Genomic DNA, 15,785 nt, shown 5'->3' with positions numbered 1-15,785 from the left:
CAAGAATCAGGTACAACTTATACACAATGTGGACTTTGAATGAGCTGCAAGACGTAGCAGTACACGTCTATTAAAGTAGCCACCGATGATGTATCATGTCAAGCAATCTCTATCTGAAAACAGCGTGAATACTGGATGACTTCTCGTATCGGCACTTGTTGGACCAAATTTAACAAGGTTTTGTGCAATGACGTAACCTCTATTTGTTTGGCATAAGAATCTCCAAGAATTACGCCACAGAGACAACCTTGATGAGCTAGGGCTATTCCAGTAAGCACTTAAAAGTGATTTACGGGTCCTCTTTTCTCTTTTCTCTTTCTCAACTTCAACAGCACGACAAGTACATTGTATCTTTGCTTCAGCTAAGCCGTGTTGTTTGAGAAAATTACACAATCACGAGATGGAAAAACGTTCCTCGGGATGTTCCAACAATCAGATTACTAAATCAATCCATAAACAGTATCTAGTACATGCTTGATTTATGACATGGTCATTTGCCAAAATATGACGAGGTTGAATGTATGACAGTATTCTAAGTACTGTTCAAGTTGATAAAAATGAATCAGAAGTGGCATTATCTTGTCAACCAAATGTATAGAAAGTTGTGCGCTTCCTCATAGTCCAATATTGAACTCTCAACATATTTGGTATTGCAAATCACATGAGTTTTGAAGGATTTGGGATCAAATGGGGCGTTATTGGCCAAAACGAAGGCTCTTTTAAAGTATATCCCCACGTACACCCTATATCTTTTTCACGTTTGTTTCAGCTCTTTTGCCACGCTAGACGATACATGGTTCGCTAGATAACGTCTTTATTGTCAATTGATCTAAAACTTTCATCATCCTTGAAATAACTCAAACTATTCTCAGCAAATAGCATATGTAGCTGCTTACGAAAGTACAAATTAAACCTAGTAGAGATAATTTCGCTGTGTAGACTGACCACATATTCACCGAATGGAAGGACTCTAAAGAGTTATTGCATTGGAAGATCCGAAAGTTCCCTCGATGACATCTTAGATTAGCTTTCGGGAAAATGTAGTTAATAGTCACAATGAGACTACTTTTGTACTCTTCTGGATGAGAAGTTCTTGCAGCCAACACAGTTTGCTCTGAACTCAACTATAGTTCAAACTTTTTGTTATGAGATACATAAAAATCTGCTATAATTGCAAACTCATTCAAACCCATTTGCAGCTTCCAGTGAATGACGCTAACTACGACTTCAAATATTGACTAAACCGTTTTGGCGCCCATCAGCATTTCCACTTGCGACAGCTCAAAATGAAAGTGAGGGTTGCCTTTACGCCATTCTTATCAAAGTTACTTCTGCGCGGAGTGGCATCAATCAAGGAACTTTCCGTCGGGAAGATCGTATCATATTGATTTTTGTCTTAATTACAGATTTTGCGACACTATTCGAAAAAGTGCGATGAGGTTTTGAAAATTTGTTTCACCAAAAATTTTTAATTACAGTCAGTCACCTCTACTTTTTCGGTGATCTTGTTACTTCAAGTGCCCCATATAGAGAAAATCTTCACTTCTCACAATACTCACCTCACTCCTATAAAATGTCTACCAATCTTGAGGATGTACCAATCGAAGTTTCCAAAGTTTTCGACACCATCTTGGTGTTGGACTTTGGTTCTCAATATTCCCATTTAATCACTCGTCGTTTGAGAGAGTTTAACGTTTACGCTGAAATGTTGCCTTGTACTCAGAAGATTTCTGAGTTGTCGTGGAAACCAAAAGGTATCATTTTGTCTGGAGGTCCATACTCCGTTTATGCTGATGATGCACCACATGTTGATCATGATATTTTCAAATTGAATGTTCCAATCTTGGGTATTTGCTATGGAATGCAAGAATTGGCTTGGATCAATGGAAAAGGTGTTGCCAGAGGTGATAAAAGAGAATATGGTCCTGCTACTTTACGCGTTGAGGATAAGGAATGTGCCTTGTTTAAAGATATTGATCACTCGCAAGTTTGGATGTCACATGGTGATAAATTGCATGCTTTGCCAACCGGTTTCAAAGTAGTGGCCACTTCAGACAACTCTCCATACTGTGGTATCTCCAACGAGACTGATAAAATCTATGGTATCCAATTTCACCCTGAGGTTACCCACACTTTGCAAGGTAAACAATTGTTGAGAAACTTTGCTGTAGACATTTGTCAAGCTCAAACCAACTGGAGTATGGAAAACTTTGTTGACACTGAAATAGCCAGAATTAGAAAATTGGTTGGACCAACTGCCGAAGTTATTGGTGCCGTTTCTGGAGGTGTTGACTCAACTGTTGGAGCCAAGATCATGAAAGAGGCTATTGGAGATAGATTCCACGCTATTTACGTAGACAATGGTCTCATGAGGTTGAACGAAACTGAGAGCGTGAAAAAGACTTTGGATGAGGGGTTGGGTATCAATTTAACTGTGGTTGATGCCGGTGACTTGTTCCTCGGAAGATTGAAAGGAGTCACTGACCCTGAGAAGAAGAGAAAAATTATTGGTAACACTTTCATCAATGTATTTGAGGAAGAAGCTGCCAAGATCAAACCACATGATGGTTCAGAGGTTGAATACCTCTTACAAGGAACTTTATACCCTGACGTCATTGAATCCATCTCATTCAAAGGACCATCTCAAACTATCAAAACCCATCATAATGTTGGTGGTTTGTTAGAGGATATGAAATTGAAATTGATTGAGCCATTGAGAGAATTGTTCAAAGATGAAGTCCGTCATTTGGGAGAATTGTTGGGAGTACCACAAGATTTGGTTTGGAGACATCCTTTCCCAGGTCCAGGTTTGGCAATCAGAGTCCTTGGTGAAGTCACTAAAGAACAAGTTAAGATTGCTCGTGAAGCAGATGCCATTTTCATTGAAGAAATTAAAAAGGCTGGCTTGTACAGGCAAATTTCACAAGCTTTTGCTGCTTTGTTACCAGTTAAATCTGTTGGTGTTATGGGTGACCAAAGAACTTATGAACAAGTTATTGCCTTGAGAGCCATTGAAACCGTTGATTTCATGACTGCAGATTGGTTTATTTTTGATGCTGCATTCTTGAAGAGAGTAGCATCCAGAATTGTCAATGAGGTTGACGGAGTTGCACGTGTAACCTATGATATCACTTCCAAGCCACCAGCTACTGTTGAATGGGAGTAGTTGTATCGAGCGTTTCTCGTTTAATTTATAGATGTTCTATGTAATTTTTTTTCTACGAACTATTCGAATACAAATTTGTGAAACCTTTGTCGTAAAACCGTGGCAACCACTAGTGAGTCATCATGCGATATACTCAAATGAAATTCCTCGCAATTGGGATCGTATTTGTCATTCCATATAAAGGGCTTTCCTGTTTCATCATTGAAGCGATACCATTCATTGAAATTGAATTCGTTTTGCTCGTCTTGTTGTAAAGTTTTGAACAATGCTTCTTTCGCAGCCCAAGAGCCTGTCAAAAATTGAACCTGTCGATCGGTATTCATTTTATGGAACCTCGGCAACTCTTTTGTAGGATGTAATATTCGTTTACATAGCCTTTCAGCAAATGATGATGTCTTTGCTTTGAGTAGCTTCTCAAAGCGCGAAGCTTTGATGACATCAATTCCAATCCCAACTACTAATCCCACTTTCTTTGCTGTTGTTGGTGGACACCGCGTCATTGATAATGCCAGATTTGGTGGTGGTGAGACAACGTTCTGCATCCGGTCCGCGTTCTAGGCAGCCACATCAAATTTTTTTCTTTTCAGGTCCAAGTAAACATATACATTTTTACTGAGTCACCTAGTTCATAACTCTCTCCCCAAATATTACGCCCATGTCATCTTCAGTCCCTGGATCGGTACCGTTACCTCAGTCAAGACATGACTTGAACACCTACTGGGGTCGTGTGAAGCACTGTGCTGAAATCTCGGATCCCACCATGCTTCTAAATTCGTCGAAAGATATTGAAACTGCCAAAAGAATGATTTGGGATTATAAGAATGGAGTTATTCCAACCATGACTCCGGAATTATGGAGAGCAAAAAGAGTGCTCGATTCTACTTTGCATCCAGATACTGGCGAGACTGTGTTTCTCCCGTTTAGAATGTCTTCTTGTGTATTGTCGAATTTAGTGGTGACTGCTGGTATGTTAACCCCTAATCTAGGCACTGCTGGAACATTGTTTTGGCAAATTGCCAACCAAAGTTTGAACGTTGCTATCAACATTGAAAATTCCAATAAATCTCACCCCTTGACGACAAGAGAAATCGCTACAAATTATACAATGGCTGTCACGGCTTCGTGTTCAGTTGCCCTAGGATTAAACTCAATAGTCCCCAAATTGAAAAATATCAAGCCAAATACAAGGCTCATTTTGGGTAGGTTGGTTCCATTTGCTGCCGTTGTCTCTGCGGGTATTGCCAATGTGTTTTTGATGAGAAGTCAAGAATTGAAAAAGGGAATTGTGGTGTATGACAAGGAAGGCAAAGAAGTGGGGACTTCCAAAATTGCAGCTTGGTACGCTGTTGGTGAGACCGCGGCAAGTAGAGTGATCAATGCAACACCTATTATGGTTATACCGCCCTTGATATTGGTAAGATTGCAAAAATCTAGACTATTAAAGGGAAAGTCAAAGACTGTTGAGACGTTGACCAATATCGGATTGATTTTTGTCACCTCTCTAGCTGTTTTGCCCTTTGCTTTAGCTGTTTTCCCACAACGTGAAACTTTACATGCCAGCAGGTTAGAAGAAAAATTCCATCATTTGAAGGATGAAAAGGGAAACCAAATTACTGAACTAGAGTTCAACAGGGGTATTTAAGAACTTGATACACTAATGTAATCCTTGTATATACATGATTAGATCTCAAATATATAGCTCTTTTTGGTTACCAGAATTTCCACTCTGGTACATTTTCCACAGCAAGAGCAGCCTCAATCTCTAAACGGTTAGCATAGTTGCAAAAACGCTCCAATGAAAACTTTTCGTCATCTGCCACCAGTTGCAACAACATTCCTACCCCTTTACCACCCAAAGAGGTTTCAAAACTTTCATAACCCTGACGCTCATACTCCAACATTGTTTGGTGTATAACCGTTTCCTCGACATCATCATTAACCAAAGTTATCGCACATCCACCACCACCTGCTCCTGTCAATTTAGTTGCGCCAATTTTCAATTCATCTCCAATCATTTTGACCTTTTCCAACGAAGGATGCGATACCCCTAATGCTACTAAAAGACCGTGGTTGATGTTGACTAGTTCACGCAAAATTGCAGTTTCTTCGGAACCAAAGTCCGGGTGGGTCATAACACGATATGCTTCTTGTACCAAACTTCCCATTGAATCTAAAACTGGTGTAATGAGCGAGGGGTACTTGTTGTTTAGTTTTCCAACACCACCAACTAACTGGGCAGTGCTCTTTGGGACTTTAGTGTTGGTCAACAACAATTTAACGGGAGGCAATGTTCTTATGTTGGTTCTTACGGACGGTTTTTCCGGCACTGACGATCTTTGAAACATCACTGCACCGCCATGTGTGGCTACTGCATTATCGATTCCTGAAGGGTTTCCATGAAAGCATTTTTCACCAATAAGTGACCACCTGTCAATGAATTCGAGATCGGGTATATCTTGTTTTGGTGTAGCCTCATTTTCATGCACATGTGGATCATTGATCCAGCCTCCTAGTTTTGACAATGCTGCAGAGAGACAAACAGCAGTTGAAGCAGATGAACCCAATCCAGCTCCAATTGGCAATGTGGACCTAACAATGAAAGTCATCCCAGAACGCGTCTCATCGCAGAGACATACGTACAAGTAAAGAAAGCAAAAGCAGGCCAAGTGATGGATATTATTATCTTCAAACCCACCAAGCATACCAGATAACTGATCTACAATCTCTGGTACCAATTCTGGAGGAGGGACTGGTTGATCCTTCGCATCAAACTTCACGTAATTTTGAATATCATTCCATGGGATTGAACTCTTATTCCATGTGTGATCAAGCTCTATGTCTGGGAATTGTAATCGTATGTTGTTTGGGTCTGGTGATGGTACGACAAGTAAGTAGCATCTTAGACTCAACGCAGCTGCAATTGCTGGCTTTCCATAAACGGCTGAGTGTTCACCAAATATTATGACCTTCCCTGGAGCACTAACAATGAATGGCTCGGGGGATTTAAGTGACATCTGCTATACTTAAATTGTCGTATGGGTACGATAGTAAAATTCGTAAACAAAAGATTTCACCATACAAAAGAAAAGGGAAGAAAAAAATCTCTTCTATCGTTGAAGAGCTGCAGCAACAAAGCCATTATAGACTAAACAATCTCCTCCTTTGCAATGCCATCATCCACAGCGTCAGTCGGTGGATTGGCGTCGAAAAATTTACCGCTAAAGGCTATTCAGCCGACACAGAACTGGACTTTTGAAAATGTGTTGGCATTGATAAACAATTGTCAGGATCCATACATTTCAGAGGCATTGGATGAATACTTGCTACTTATTAAAGATGTCATTTTAAACCCATCACCCTTTTCTGTTGAAGAACCAACATCGACGTCTAAGATCACAACGCAAGAAATATCAGTAAGAGGTATACTATACACGAATATCACCAAACAAAATATCCAAGATGGGGAATTGATCCAAAAGTATCTTAACTTGGAGCTTAAGGAGATTGTCAGGGTCATTGACCAAGTCTGTAAAAAACTTCCACCTAAAACTGTACTCAAGTTAAATTTCAAAAGCAAGCTCAATGACGATAAGGCCGCTCAATTGGATAATGAAAGAATAGGGCTTTATATTTACGATGTACTACGAGAAAGAAGAACGGTTTTAAAAATTGCACGAGAGAGCTTAGTTAATAAAACTAATCCGGATACATCTTTTGTTATACGAAACATTGGTAAAGAATTGTTCTTGTCGAAAGACTACATTGAAAAGTTGATCAAAACTCTCCAGAATACTTTGGACTCCATTGTTAGTGAATCTTACAAAACTGGTTTATCCAGGGAAATAGATGATACTATTTTCAATGAGTCGATATTATTTTCTATCGACTTGTGTAAAGTTTTGATTGAAGCTGCTGCTCAGAATCCTTTGGTGACAAAGGATCTAGTGAAACAATGGTTTGAGTTGATGCAACAAACAAACTTTTCAATTGCATTAGGACCCCACTTAAAGCACCCAGAGTCATTTGAGTTGATTAAAACATTATTTACAGTGATATCGATTGAGTTTCTTGATCTCGATAATGCATATGACTCATTAGATGATGACAGCGGCTCATATGTATCTGATGTGGAGGTGTTTTCGTTCATCAATAACGTTGTCACTAGTGATTACAGCGACAACGCGGTTATAATTTACTCATGGGGAATCATCCTTTTGAGAAAATCGTGCTTTTATCAAGAGTTTCCCACCTCTTCATCTGCCAAAGCATTTGAAAGAAGTTTTTCTATTCTTTCATTGGAAAGCATTATCAACCAATGTAACTCTAAAAGTTTGGTGTTGGATGTTTTTGGTTCATTAAAAGTTTTAAACGAAAGGGCTAAATTTGATAAATTGTATTCGACCGTGTTGTCATCAGTTATTACTGCCTCCATCGCATTGTTGGAGTTGACTCCGCAAATCACAGATGCAATTGCCAGCATTATCAGAAGCTGTCCAAACACTGTCGTTGAAAAATTCTTCAACAATGAAGCAACGATTGAAGCGTTCATAATCGCTAGAGCGAAATTCCCGCTCTTGCTATCGCCATACATCAAATTAGCTTCCATAAATGGTGACTTTGCGTTGCACGAGTTTAACAATATGAAATCTTATATTCAAGTGTACAACAGAGACTTGTTTGATAAATTGTACCAGATTGACGACCAAAACCCCGAGCTAGTGAAATTGACTGATGGAGTGAACTTGTTCCCACCATTTGAGTCAAACAAAAAACTCGCAATGGCTCTCACCTCAGGCACCCGTGCTAAGATGCTCCCCGCTGCCAATCCCAACGAAGTATTGGTTACATTCTTGCATGAATACAATGGTTGGGCTTTTATTGGAAGGGTACTTTACAATATATCAAAGGGAGTAGTCAGCATTGACGAAACAAAGGAAGGGTTGATTCTTGATATTTTGAAGCTAATGATTAGTGTTCTGACAGATTGTGGTGAAGATGACATTAAGTTGATGTTGGAGACTATGTCAGCATACACCGACGATTCTGATATTGTTGAAATTGTTCTTCGATTTTTCAAGCAATCTTTGCACACCAGGAATATCGCTATCCTGTCTACTGTGTTGAAATTGTTGTCCAAGTTGTTTCCGATTATCGCAGATAGAATTTGGCCGTACTTGCCCAAATTGTCATTGTTCACTCATGATGGCAAAGAGGGTCTCGCATCGAGAATTTTTGGTGCTGTGGAGATAGTCAATGGTGATTTCCGTTTTTCATTGAATCTTGTTGAATTTGCCAATGCATTAATCAGGGATTGTATCAAACTTCCAACTACTTTCAACAAACCCAGAGAGGGTGTTATTTACCAAATCGTTTCTCATTTGGTGTTTTTGTTTGAAAACTTTTCGCACTGCCATTTTGCTCGTGTTTATGACAAGTTCAAGCTCGGTAGCTCAATATTGGATTTCCTCACCACCGTTTTGACAACAACTTTCGGAGTAGAGAAGGACTGTGTACCAGAGAAAAAGCTCACAAGGGTGTTTGCCCTTGGAAGCAAGCATATATTGAATTGCTTTTTGGCGACCGATACAAACTACACCCGGACGATATTGCCGTTGATAAATGTAGTTGATGAAACCACTCGGAATATTGATTTGTTCGAATTGACTGACATATCTGGATGTTTGTTTGACGAATGGATTTCCCATTCCTTTTCATTTGCTGAGTTAGTTATCAGTTTGCGAAACCAATTAAACTTGGCTCCACTGGCCTTAGAGAAAATATTATTCGAAAAAGCGTCAGATTTGGTCACCATTTTTGCCAACAACGAGTCCTACAAGTTGAGTTCAATAAAATTACTCACGAGCTTGATAGGAGGAAAATGGGAAAATGAGCCAACGCCTTCATTGTTATCTCATTTAGGGCATTACGATGCACAAGTCTTGAAGCAATCGTTGATTTCAAGCTTAAAGAATTCGTTGGATGACTATAATTTGCGAGCAGCTTTAAATGAATTTATTTGCGCTGTGATGAGGAGCCGACAAGAGGGTCTCGTTGTGTTATTCAACACTGGTAAGAATGCATTTCCTTTAACAAAAAACACGAGTGATTCCCTGTATAACGAACCGGAAGGCCTGAATGAGTCTGTTGTACAAGTTTTGAAAAAAAGTGCTCGAGATATGAAATACTATCCAAATTTTGTCAGTCTTCATTTAATTGACGCAATTGCTTTATCGTGTAATTCATGGACAACAGTGAAGGAGACTAAATTTGATAAAGAGTTTATTCAGATAATGATTGATCGGGTCAAAGTGCAAACAATAAATGCGCCAAAATCGATTGACGAATTCATCGATAGAAGCTACGAGTTGATGTTGGTGGCGAAGATTGCCGACATTCTTGCATTGTATCTATTCACCACCAAAGATGGAACATGCCGCAATCAAATAGTTGAATTCATCAACCTGGGACTGTTCATTGATATGGCCAAGCGAAAATTTGAAATTAAGCATTATCAACATTCTTTACATGCTGATTTGGAAAATTCATTTACATGCTCATTTCCAAATCTCGAGCTTGCGAAATTTACGAGCTCATTAAACAAACCAAACACTATTGGACTCAACTCAATCTACAATGTAGCATTGATGGACAAGTTATTTCACAATCAAGTCCAGTGGCTGGATATTAAAGAACAACTCATTGCATCCAGTGTGAATAGTCAATACTTGATGGCTCAACTCACCGCCGCAAAGTCGTTTGGTACCTTGTTGGCAAGCTTTTGTCGTCGTTATCAGGGCCCATTGAACCAGGACTTGTTGAAACTAGTTGATTTCTTGTTGAAGGTTGATATTGCTGAAAGCATTCCTTCGGAACAATTTCGTCAAATATATTTTGATCGAATTGAACTTGGTTTTTTTATCATTTATTCTTTTTTCAATGTCCAGGGTGATACCAAACGTGATGAAAACGAAGTAGTGTTTGAAATTGTTAAAAGTGCAAGCACATTGTTGTCATCAAGTAGCTTGAATTTTATTACTGATTTGGTTGCGTCAAAGGGCACTTATCGACCTTTGTTACGGATTGTGTATTGTGCATTGAAAATGATTAAAGGTGAATCAAAGACTATTGTTAGACATTTGAGTTTGTTTCAAGATTTGTTTGATGCAATCATCATCAAAGGCATCAAATCTTTGTCAGTTGAATTGCAAAATGATGTTTTCATGTTAAGAAGAAGCAACGATAAAGACTTATCGCGATACAAATTTGCTGAAAAATTTGATGATTTACAATTGATTTTATCAATTTTAAAAGTATTTATCGCATTTAAACCAGATGAGCCGTTATTGTCCCTGTGTATTGCGTCGTCTATAAAACAAGCCGGCACAGTAAAGACATTGTTGCACATGTACACCATGTCGTATGCAATTGATACTGGTGACGAATTTGCATTTGCGCAAATGAGTTTACTGTACTTGATGGAATTGATGTCAATTGATTCAATGGCGCATTCAATCGTGTCAATGGGTCTTTATGTGACTTTGTTGGAGAGTCCCATTTCACGTCCAATACGAGCTGGTGGACTTTCGGTATTGAATGAACTGAAGCATTATCGATTATGGATCGATGGTATATTGCCGATAATTATTGCCAGCATATCAGTACTAGGCGCCTCAATTGTGCCTGAAATTTGTGTTGCGTTACAATTATTCGCTAAACAAATTGAATATTGTGTCAATAGTTGGGGCCGTGATTCATCAAGTTTGAAAATTTCGAGTGGTGCTGTTTTTGAAACTAATCAAATATTGGTGATTTACAATTTATTGAAAGCAATGAATGTTGGGGATTATTTGAGTTCAACAATGTCGGACTGTATGGATCACCAAGGAGTTCGTCACGATGACTCCTTTGGTGATTCACGCGATGAGGATAGTGATGCTTCCACTGTAATTGATATGAGGATCTTACCTGGATTGGATTCAGAATCAAATCGTGATGATTTTATTGATTGTATTGATAATCTACTTAAACATCCCAAATTCCTCACGTCAAGAATAATTGCCAGTTCTGCTGAAGAAAAGATGATTATTGATCGGGGTGGCGAAAGATATGAAATGTTTGTGAAGAGCATTTTCGAAGATATTAGAGAAATGAAGAATAGTTTAGCATAGATTGTATCTTTATATAATAGTTTAGAATTTTTAAAATTTCAATCACATGAATGTCTATATAAATTGATCAATTAGTTTTTGAAATAGTAGTTCTTGTGGGTGTTGACGGGAATGTCTCCATCGGGTTCACTAGATTTAGTCAATTTGATTTCAAAATCATTTACAAACCCAGGAGTATTCTTCAAGGTAGTGTTGGTAATACTGGGTAATTTTGCATCATGTTTGGTAACTTTACCATCAACCAAGTTGCGCCAACTGGTATTACACTGTTGAACGATTTCAACAGTCTCTTTAGCCGACTTGAACTGGCCATCAAACGCAAATGCATTGGCGGGTTTACCATCAGCCAACTTGTAATCTCTAAACCATTGTTTTGTAGCTTCCAATAACCCAGGACACAATTGTACAACATCGTTTACGTCATTGACTCGCAGTGCCAATTCGTCCTCGGTATCAATCACAATTACTTTCCAATCCATTTCTCCATCATCGATTAACGCCAATGATCCAAGAATCTTCACCCGTTTCACTGATCCAGTTGACAACACATTAGATCCAATTTCACACACATCCAAAGGGTCATTATCACCGTACAAGTTGTAGTGTTGTACAAATGGATCTTCCCAAGTTTGTGGGAACGCACCATAATTGTGAATATATCCATGATAAGGAAATAAATTTTTAACAAATCGTACTTTACCATTTTTGGTATCTTGAATAATGGGGTTTCCCGGCACCCTTGTCGCAATTTCAAATTTGGCATTTGACCAACGTGGTATTTCACAAACAAAATTGGCTTCTCTTGTACGGGGGTCTAAATCAAGGGGGATATCGTGGAAATAAGACATGATTTTACCTGACTCGGTAGTGGCATAATTGGCATATGTGGCGGTGTATTTGGTACCCTGACCAGTGGGGATCACCAAGGGCGCTTTTGCGGTGGTTTTTATGGTGGTTTGTGAATCCGGGGCTGGCGATGTTGATGTAGTTGTGGTAGAACCACTTGTACGAGATTGTTGAAGATGTTGATTAGTTAGTGAAAGTCTAGCTATTGCAGTAGTTGGTGTTGGAGTTCTCATTGTTGTTGATATTCTGGTTATTGATGTAAAGGTGGAAAATGGTGATCTATGAGTTTGATGAAGAACAAGTCTCAGCATCTTTTGATTGTATGAAAAGTAAATATTTCAGGCGGGGTAAAAAGGGGATTTGGTAAAACAATGAACCAAATAAAAAAATTTTATGAGCCGAGAGAGTAAAAAAGGAATTTACTTATTGGAGATAACTAACTCCACTTTCATTTGATTCCACCTACACTTACAGGTTTAAATTTCCAATGACAAGCTATGCTTATTCAATTGATTTGCTGCTCAGACAACTGACTTTAAATGCAACCCTTTAATCTCCATCCGTTTCCATCTCCTATGCCCCATCTTACACTAATTTGGAGGTTTACCCAAAAATTCAATTCTCCCCTTTTCATTAAAACCAGCATTTTCGTCACTGATATCAACAACACTCGACAATTGCTTAACTTCGATATCAGCTAAACCCATTGGATCTCTAGGAATCCAAACCCCAGGACATTTGGCAGAAATAGCTGGAGCATCATAAGCATGCTTATCGTCAGTGGGCTTGGGTTCAACATTGTATGTTGCCGGAACCAATTTCTTTACATGACGAAAATTGAGAAACACATCAGGTCTAATGAATCGAATCAAGAAATTGTTTGATTTTGTTGACTTCATATCACGATCGGCTAGTAATGGAACCACGGATATGTTTGATGTATCAATATCAGTTTCAGGGTCATATTGACGGACTTTTTCAAGCACGCTTCGTTTAATCCGCTCTTCCTCTTGTTGTTCAGCAAGATACTTTTTCTCAAATTTGGGATCATTATCATGCCTCTTCCTTTCAATAATTCGTTGTTTAAACTCAGATTCTCCCTTGAATGAACATGTTTGGGAAACACCATCCAACGCACGCATTGCATCCAATGGAACAACTTGCAACAAATGACTAAATGATTGATAAAGGTTGACGTGAATGAAGATTGTCGCCACAAGGGCAATAACTTGCAAAACAATGGGGCCCCAACCTTTACCAACAGCAAATATGGCAAGCATACACAATTGTCCAATGTAAATACCAGTAAATGTTTGAAATAATGCTCGAGGATAATGTTGACCTCTAGTATCAGGCCCTTCAACAAAACAATACGTGAGATTATGACAATATGCAATGTAGATTAATGCAAATCCAATCAATCCAAAAGCAATAATCAATGGTGAAATAACAGAATATGCCAACGAGATTGTGGCCAATTGAGTGAAAAGGGGAAATACCGTGCCCCATGCAACTGTTCCCAATCCACTAAATCTATTCCATTTCTTCCTCACAGTGTTATCCAACATATACCCCAAAATGTAATACAAAAACAATCCAACAACTTGAAACAATGAGGCACCAGCAATACCCATACCTTGTAAAGTCAAATAAGAAATGTAGAAATTCGACGATAATGGTAATTTTGCCGCCAAGATATCCAATGCAGAAGTTGGATCTTCAATAATTTGTGTAACAGTTGCTGTTGCTGAAGATGCCAATGCAGTAACCAAGAAACCATTGACAATTAAAAATCCAAAATAAGCCAGTTGTGTATACAATTCAATACTTTGATATGAAATGGCACCAGCAACTTTAGCCATGGCACGAATATACATTGGTAAAAGCATATTCAAAAGCGAAAGCATTGCCGTGGGTAAAATACCTGTAACTATACCCAATAATTGGTCTGGCAAATTTTCAATCCATCTTAACCAATGTAATTTATTGGTCAAGTAATTGAAATTGGAAATAACACCAATAAATGCCACGGGAACGGCCCAGAATACAATAACGGCGCAAATTGCCGCAAATGCCAATGCTCTTCTCGTCAATCTTTCCCACCAAAAAATACGCAAGTTTCGCCATTGTACATCCTCAGGCGCTACTCCAATATAAGCAGGGGATACACGAAGTGGATTGTGATGAATCACTGTTTGATAAGCCAATTGTGCATGGTATTGATCATAAAATTCAACAAAGAGAGAATTGTTTGGTTGGGTGTGTCTAAATTTCTTTTGCAATTGTTTAACTTTTTCATCCAAAATGGGAATTTGTTCCTGGCAGTGTCTTATTGTATCCACTTTTGATGAAAAGAGTCCACCTGCTCTATATCTAGGACGTTTCTTTTCCGGTACATAAGCACTGATTTCATCAGCTGGTTCCAAAGTAACCCCCTTTTTATCAGCCTTCATTTTATTCTTGACGGCTTTCTTCAACAATTTATTTTCAGCAATTTCCAATCGATTAACCATTGCTGCTCTTGTATTGACTGCATCTTCCAATTGCTTTGAAGTTCTTGATACATAAATTCGCTTAACACCATTGAAGATTTTGAAAATTTGTTTGCCATCCAAAAGGGAATCAGGTACACATTGAAACAAAACTGTTCTTGCCGGCAAACTCATGGCATATTTAGGTGTTGATAACACTGCATTTTTCAATGAATTGAAGAAAAACAATTCGCGGTAAATTACATAAATCACGGCGCCATACCATATCCAACCAATAAATACATGAGCATAATATCGCTTTTCATGTTTAACATTGGCAATTGATAATTGGTCAAATCCTTCAAGATGATTTCCATTAGAGGCATTAATAGGTAGCAATATGATCCAAGTGAGTAGGCCAAAAGTAAACAAGTAACCAAACATTTTCAAATACCTTAAAAAGAAATAACCATCCAAACCAGCTTGTTGTAGTATAAAAGACTCTGGTTTAGTCAACAAGATAAAGATCCATCTAATTGGATCCTTGGGTAGTGGTTCTGGTTTCTTTTCCTCGGGAACTAAATCAAATGAAGATTTAGGACTGTAGATACGTCTAAATTTCAATCGTAAGAGGATAAAGCAACCAACAAATACCCCAAATAGTACAAGATTGGCAACTAATGAGGATACTACCGTTGAAGTAGATTGTGAACTTTTAGCAACCATTTGCGATGGGTTATTCTGAGCTAGTAGTGGAAGCGATGTGTAAAATGATCTGTATCGGACCTAGTCTTGATATACTCCAATCTGTTGATTCTCTTTTGCAGTAAATATTGTACTTTGGTTATGATGACTAAGGGTGATATTGAAATGATGATGTGTCGTCTTTAGATGATTATTTATTGCATATCGTCCTCTCTTTCACCCTTTCGTGAATAAAAATTCTTTCCCCTTTGTTTCCCTTTGTGGTACGTGGTATGTTGTCATTGTTGTTGTATGTTTTCATCTCATACTTTTTGTTTATTGCTATTGTTCTTCAAATGATGGTAGCGTTTTACACAAAATCAATATTCATAAGAGAACAAACGTTGTGATTGATTTATATGCAGTACGTTAGGAAAAATAGTAATGTAA

General features: G+C 38.4%; 7 protein-coding genes across 7 annotated transcripts; 3 read left to right on the top strand and 4 right to left on the bottom strand. All coding sequences in view use genetic code 12, as the record gives it.

Annotated features, from left to right (window-relative positions):
• Window positions 1–1,573: 1,573 nt before the first annotated feature.
• On the top strand, window positions 1,574–3,166 carry GUA1 (GMP synthase (glutamine-hydrolyzing); the record flags this gene model as incomplete). The annotated part of the gene is made up of 1 exon (XM_036808223.1): window positions 1,574–3,166. One exon carries the CDS (start codon window positions 1,574–1,576, stop codon window positions 3,164–3,166), a length of 1,593 nt encoding a protein of 530 aa, XP_036664981.1.
• Window positions 3,167–3,225: 59 nt separating this feature from the next.
• PPT2 (holo-[acyl-carrier-protein] synthase) lies at window positions 3,226–3,708 on the bottom strand (the record flags this gene model as incomplete). Its single annotated transcript, XM_036808222.1, has 1 exon — window positions 3,226–3,708. The coding sequence occupies one exon, from the start codon at window positions 3,706–3,708 to the stop codon at window positions 3,226–3,228; it is 483 nt and encodes a 160-aa protein (XP_036664980.1).
• Window positions 3,709–3,821: 113 nt separating this feature from the next.
• On the top strand, window positions 3,822–4,808 carry CPAR2_803540 (uncharacterized protein; the record flags this gene model as incomplete). The annotated part of the gene is made up of 1 exon (XM_036808221.1): window positions 3,822–4,808. The coding sequence occupies one exon, from the start codon at window positions 3,822–3,824 to the stop codon at window positions 4,806–4,808; it is 987 nt and encodes a 328-aa protein (XP_036664979.1).
• A 67-nt stretch (window positions 4,809–4,875) lies between these two features.
• On the bottom strand, window positions 4,876–6,180 carry ERG12 (mevalonate kinase; the record flags this gene model as incomplete). The annotated part of the gene is made up of 1 exon (XM_036808220.1): window positions 4,876–6,180. One exon carries the CDS (start codon window positions 6,178–6,180, stop codon window positions 4,876–4,878), a length of 1,305 nt encoding a protein of 434 aa, XP_036664978.1.
• A 153-nt stretch (window positions 6,181–6,333) lies between these two features.
• Window positions 6,334–11,334, top strand: NUP188 (Nup188p; the record flags this gene model as incomplete). Its single annotated transcript, XM_036808219.1, has 1 exon — window positions 6,334–11,334. The coding sequence occupies one exon, from the start codon at window positions 6,334–6,336 to the stop codon at window positions 11,332–11,334; it is 5,001 nt and encodes a 1,666-aa protein (XP_036664977.1).
• Window positions 11,335–11,405: 71 nt separating this feature from the next.
• On the bottom strand, window positions 11,406–12,413 carry CPAR2_803510 (inorganic diphosphatase; the record flags this gene model as incomplete). Its single annotated transcript, XM_036808218.1, has 1 exon — window positions 11,406–12,413. The coding sequence occupies one exon, from the start codon at window positions 12,411–12,413 to the stop codon at window positions 11,406–11,408; it is 1,008 nt and encodes a 335-aa protein (XP_036664976.1).
• Window positions 12,414–12,770: 357 nt separating this feature from the next.
• On the bottom strand, window positions 12,771–15,377 carry CPAR2_803500 (uncharacterized protein; the record flags this gene model as incomplete). Its single annotated transcript, XM_036808217.1, has 1 exon — window positions 12,771–15,377. One exon carries the CDS (start codon window positions 15,375–15,377, stop codon window positions 12,771–12,773), a length of 2,607 nt encoding a protein of 868 aa, XP_036664975.1.
• Window positions 15,378–15,785: the final 408 nt, after the last annotated feature.

This window comes from Candida parapsilosis, contig 005807 (genome assembly GCF_000182765.1).
Source record: "Candida parapsilosis strain CDC317 annotated contig 005807".
Classification (NCBI taxonomy): Eukaryota; Fungi; Ascomycota; class Pichiomycetes; order Serinales; family Debaryomycetaceae; genus Lodderomyces; species Lodderomyces parapsilosis.
Note: the sequence above shows the minus strand (reverse complement) of the source record. Positions and strands in the feature narration are given on the sequence as shown.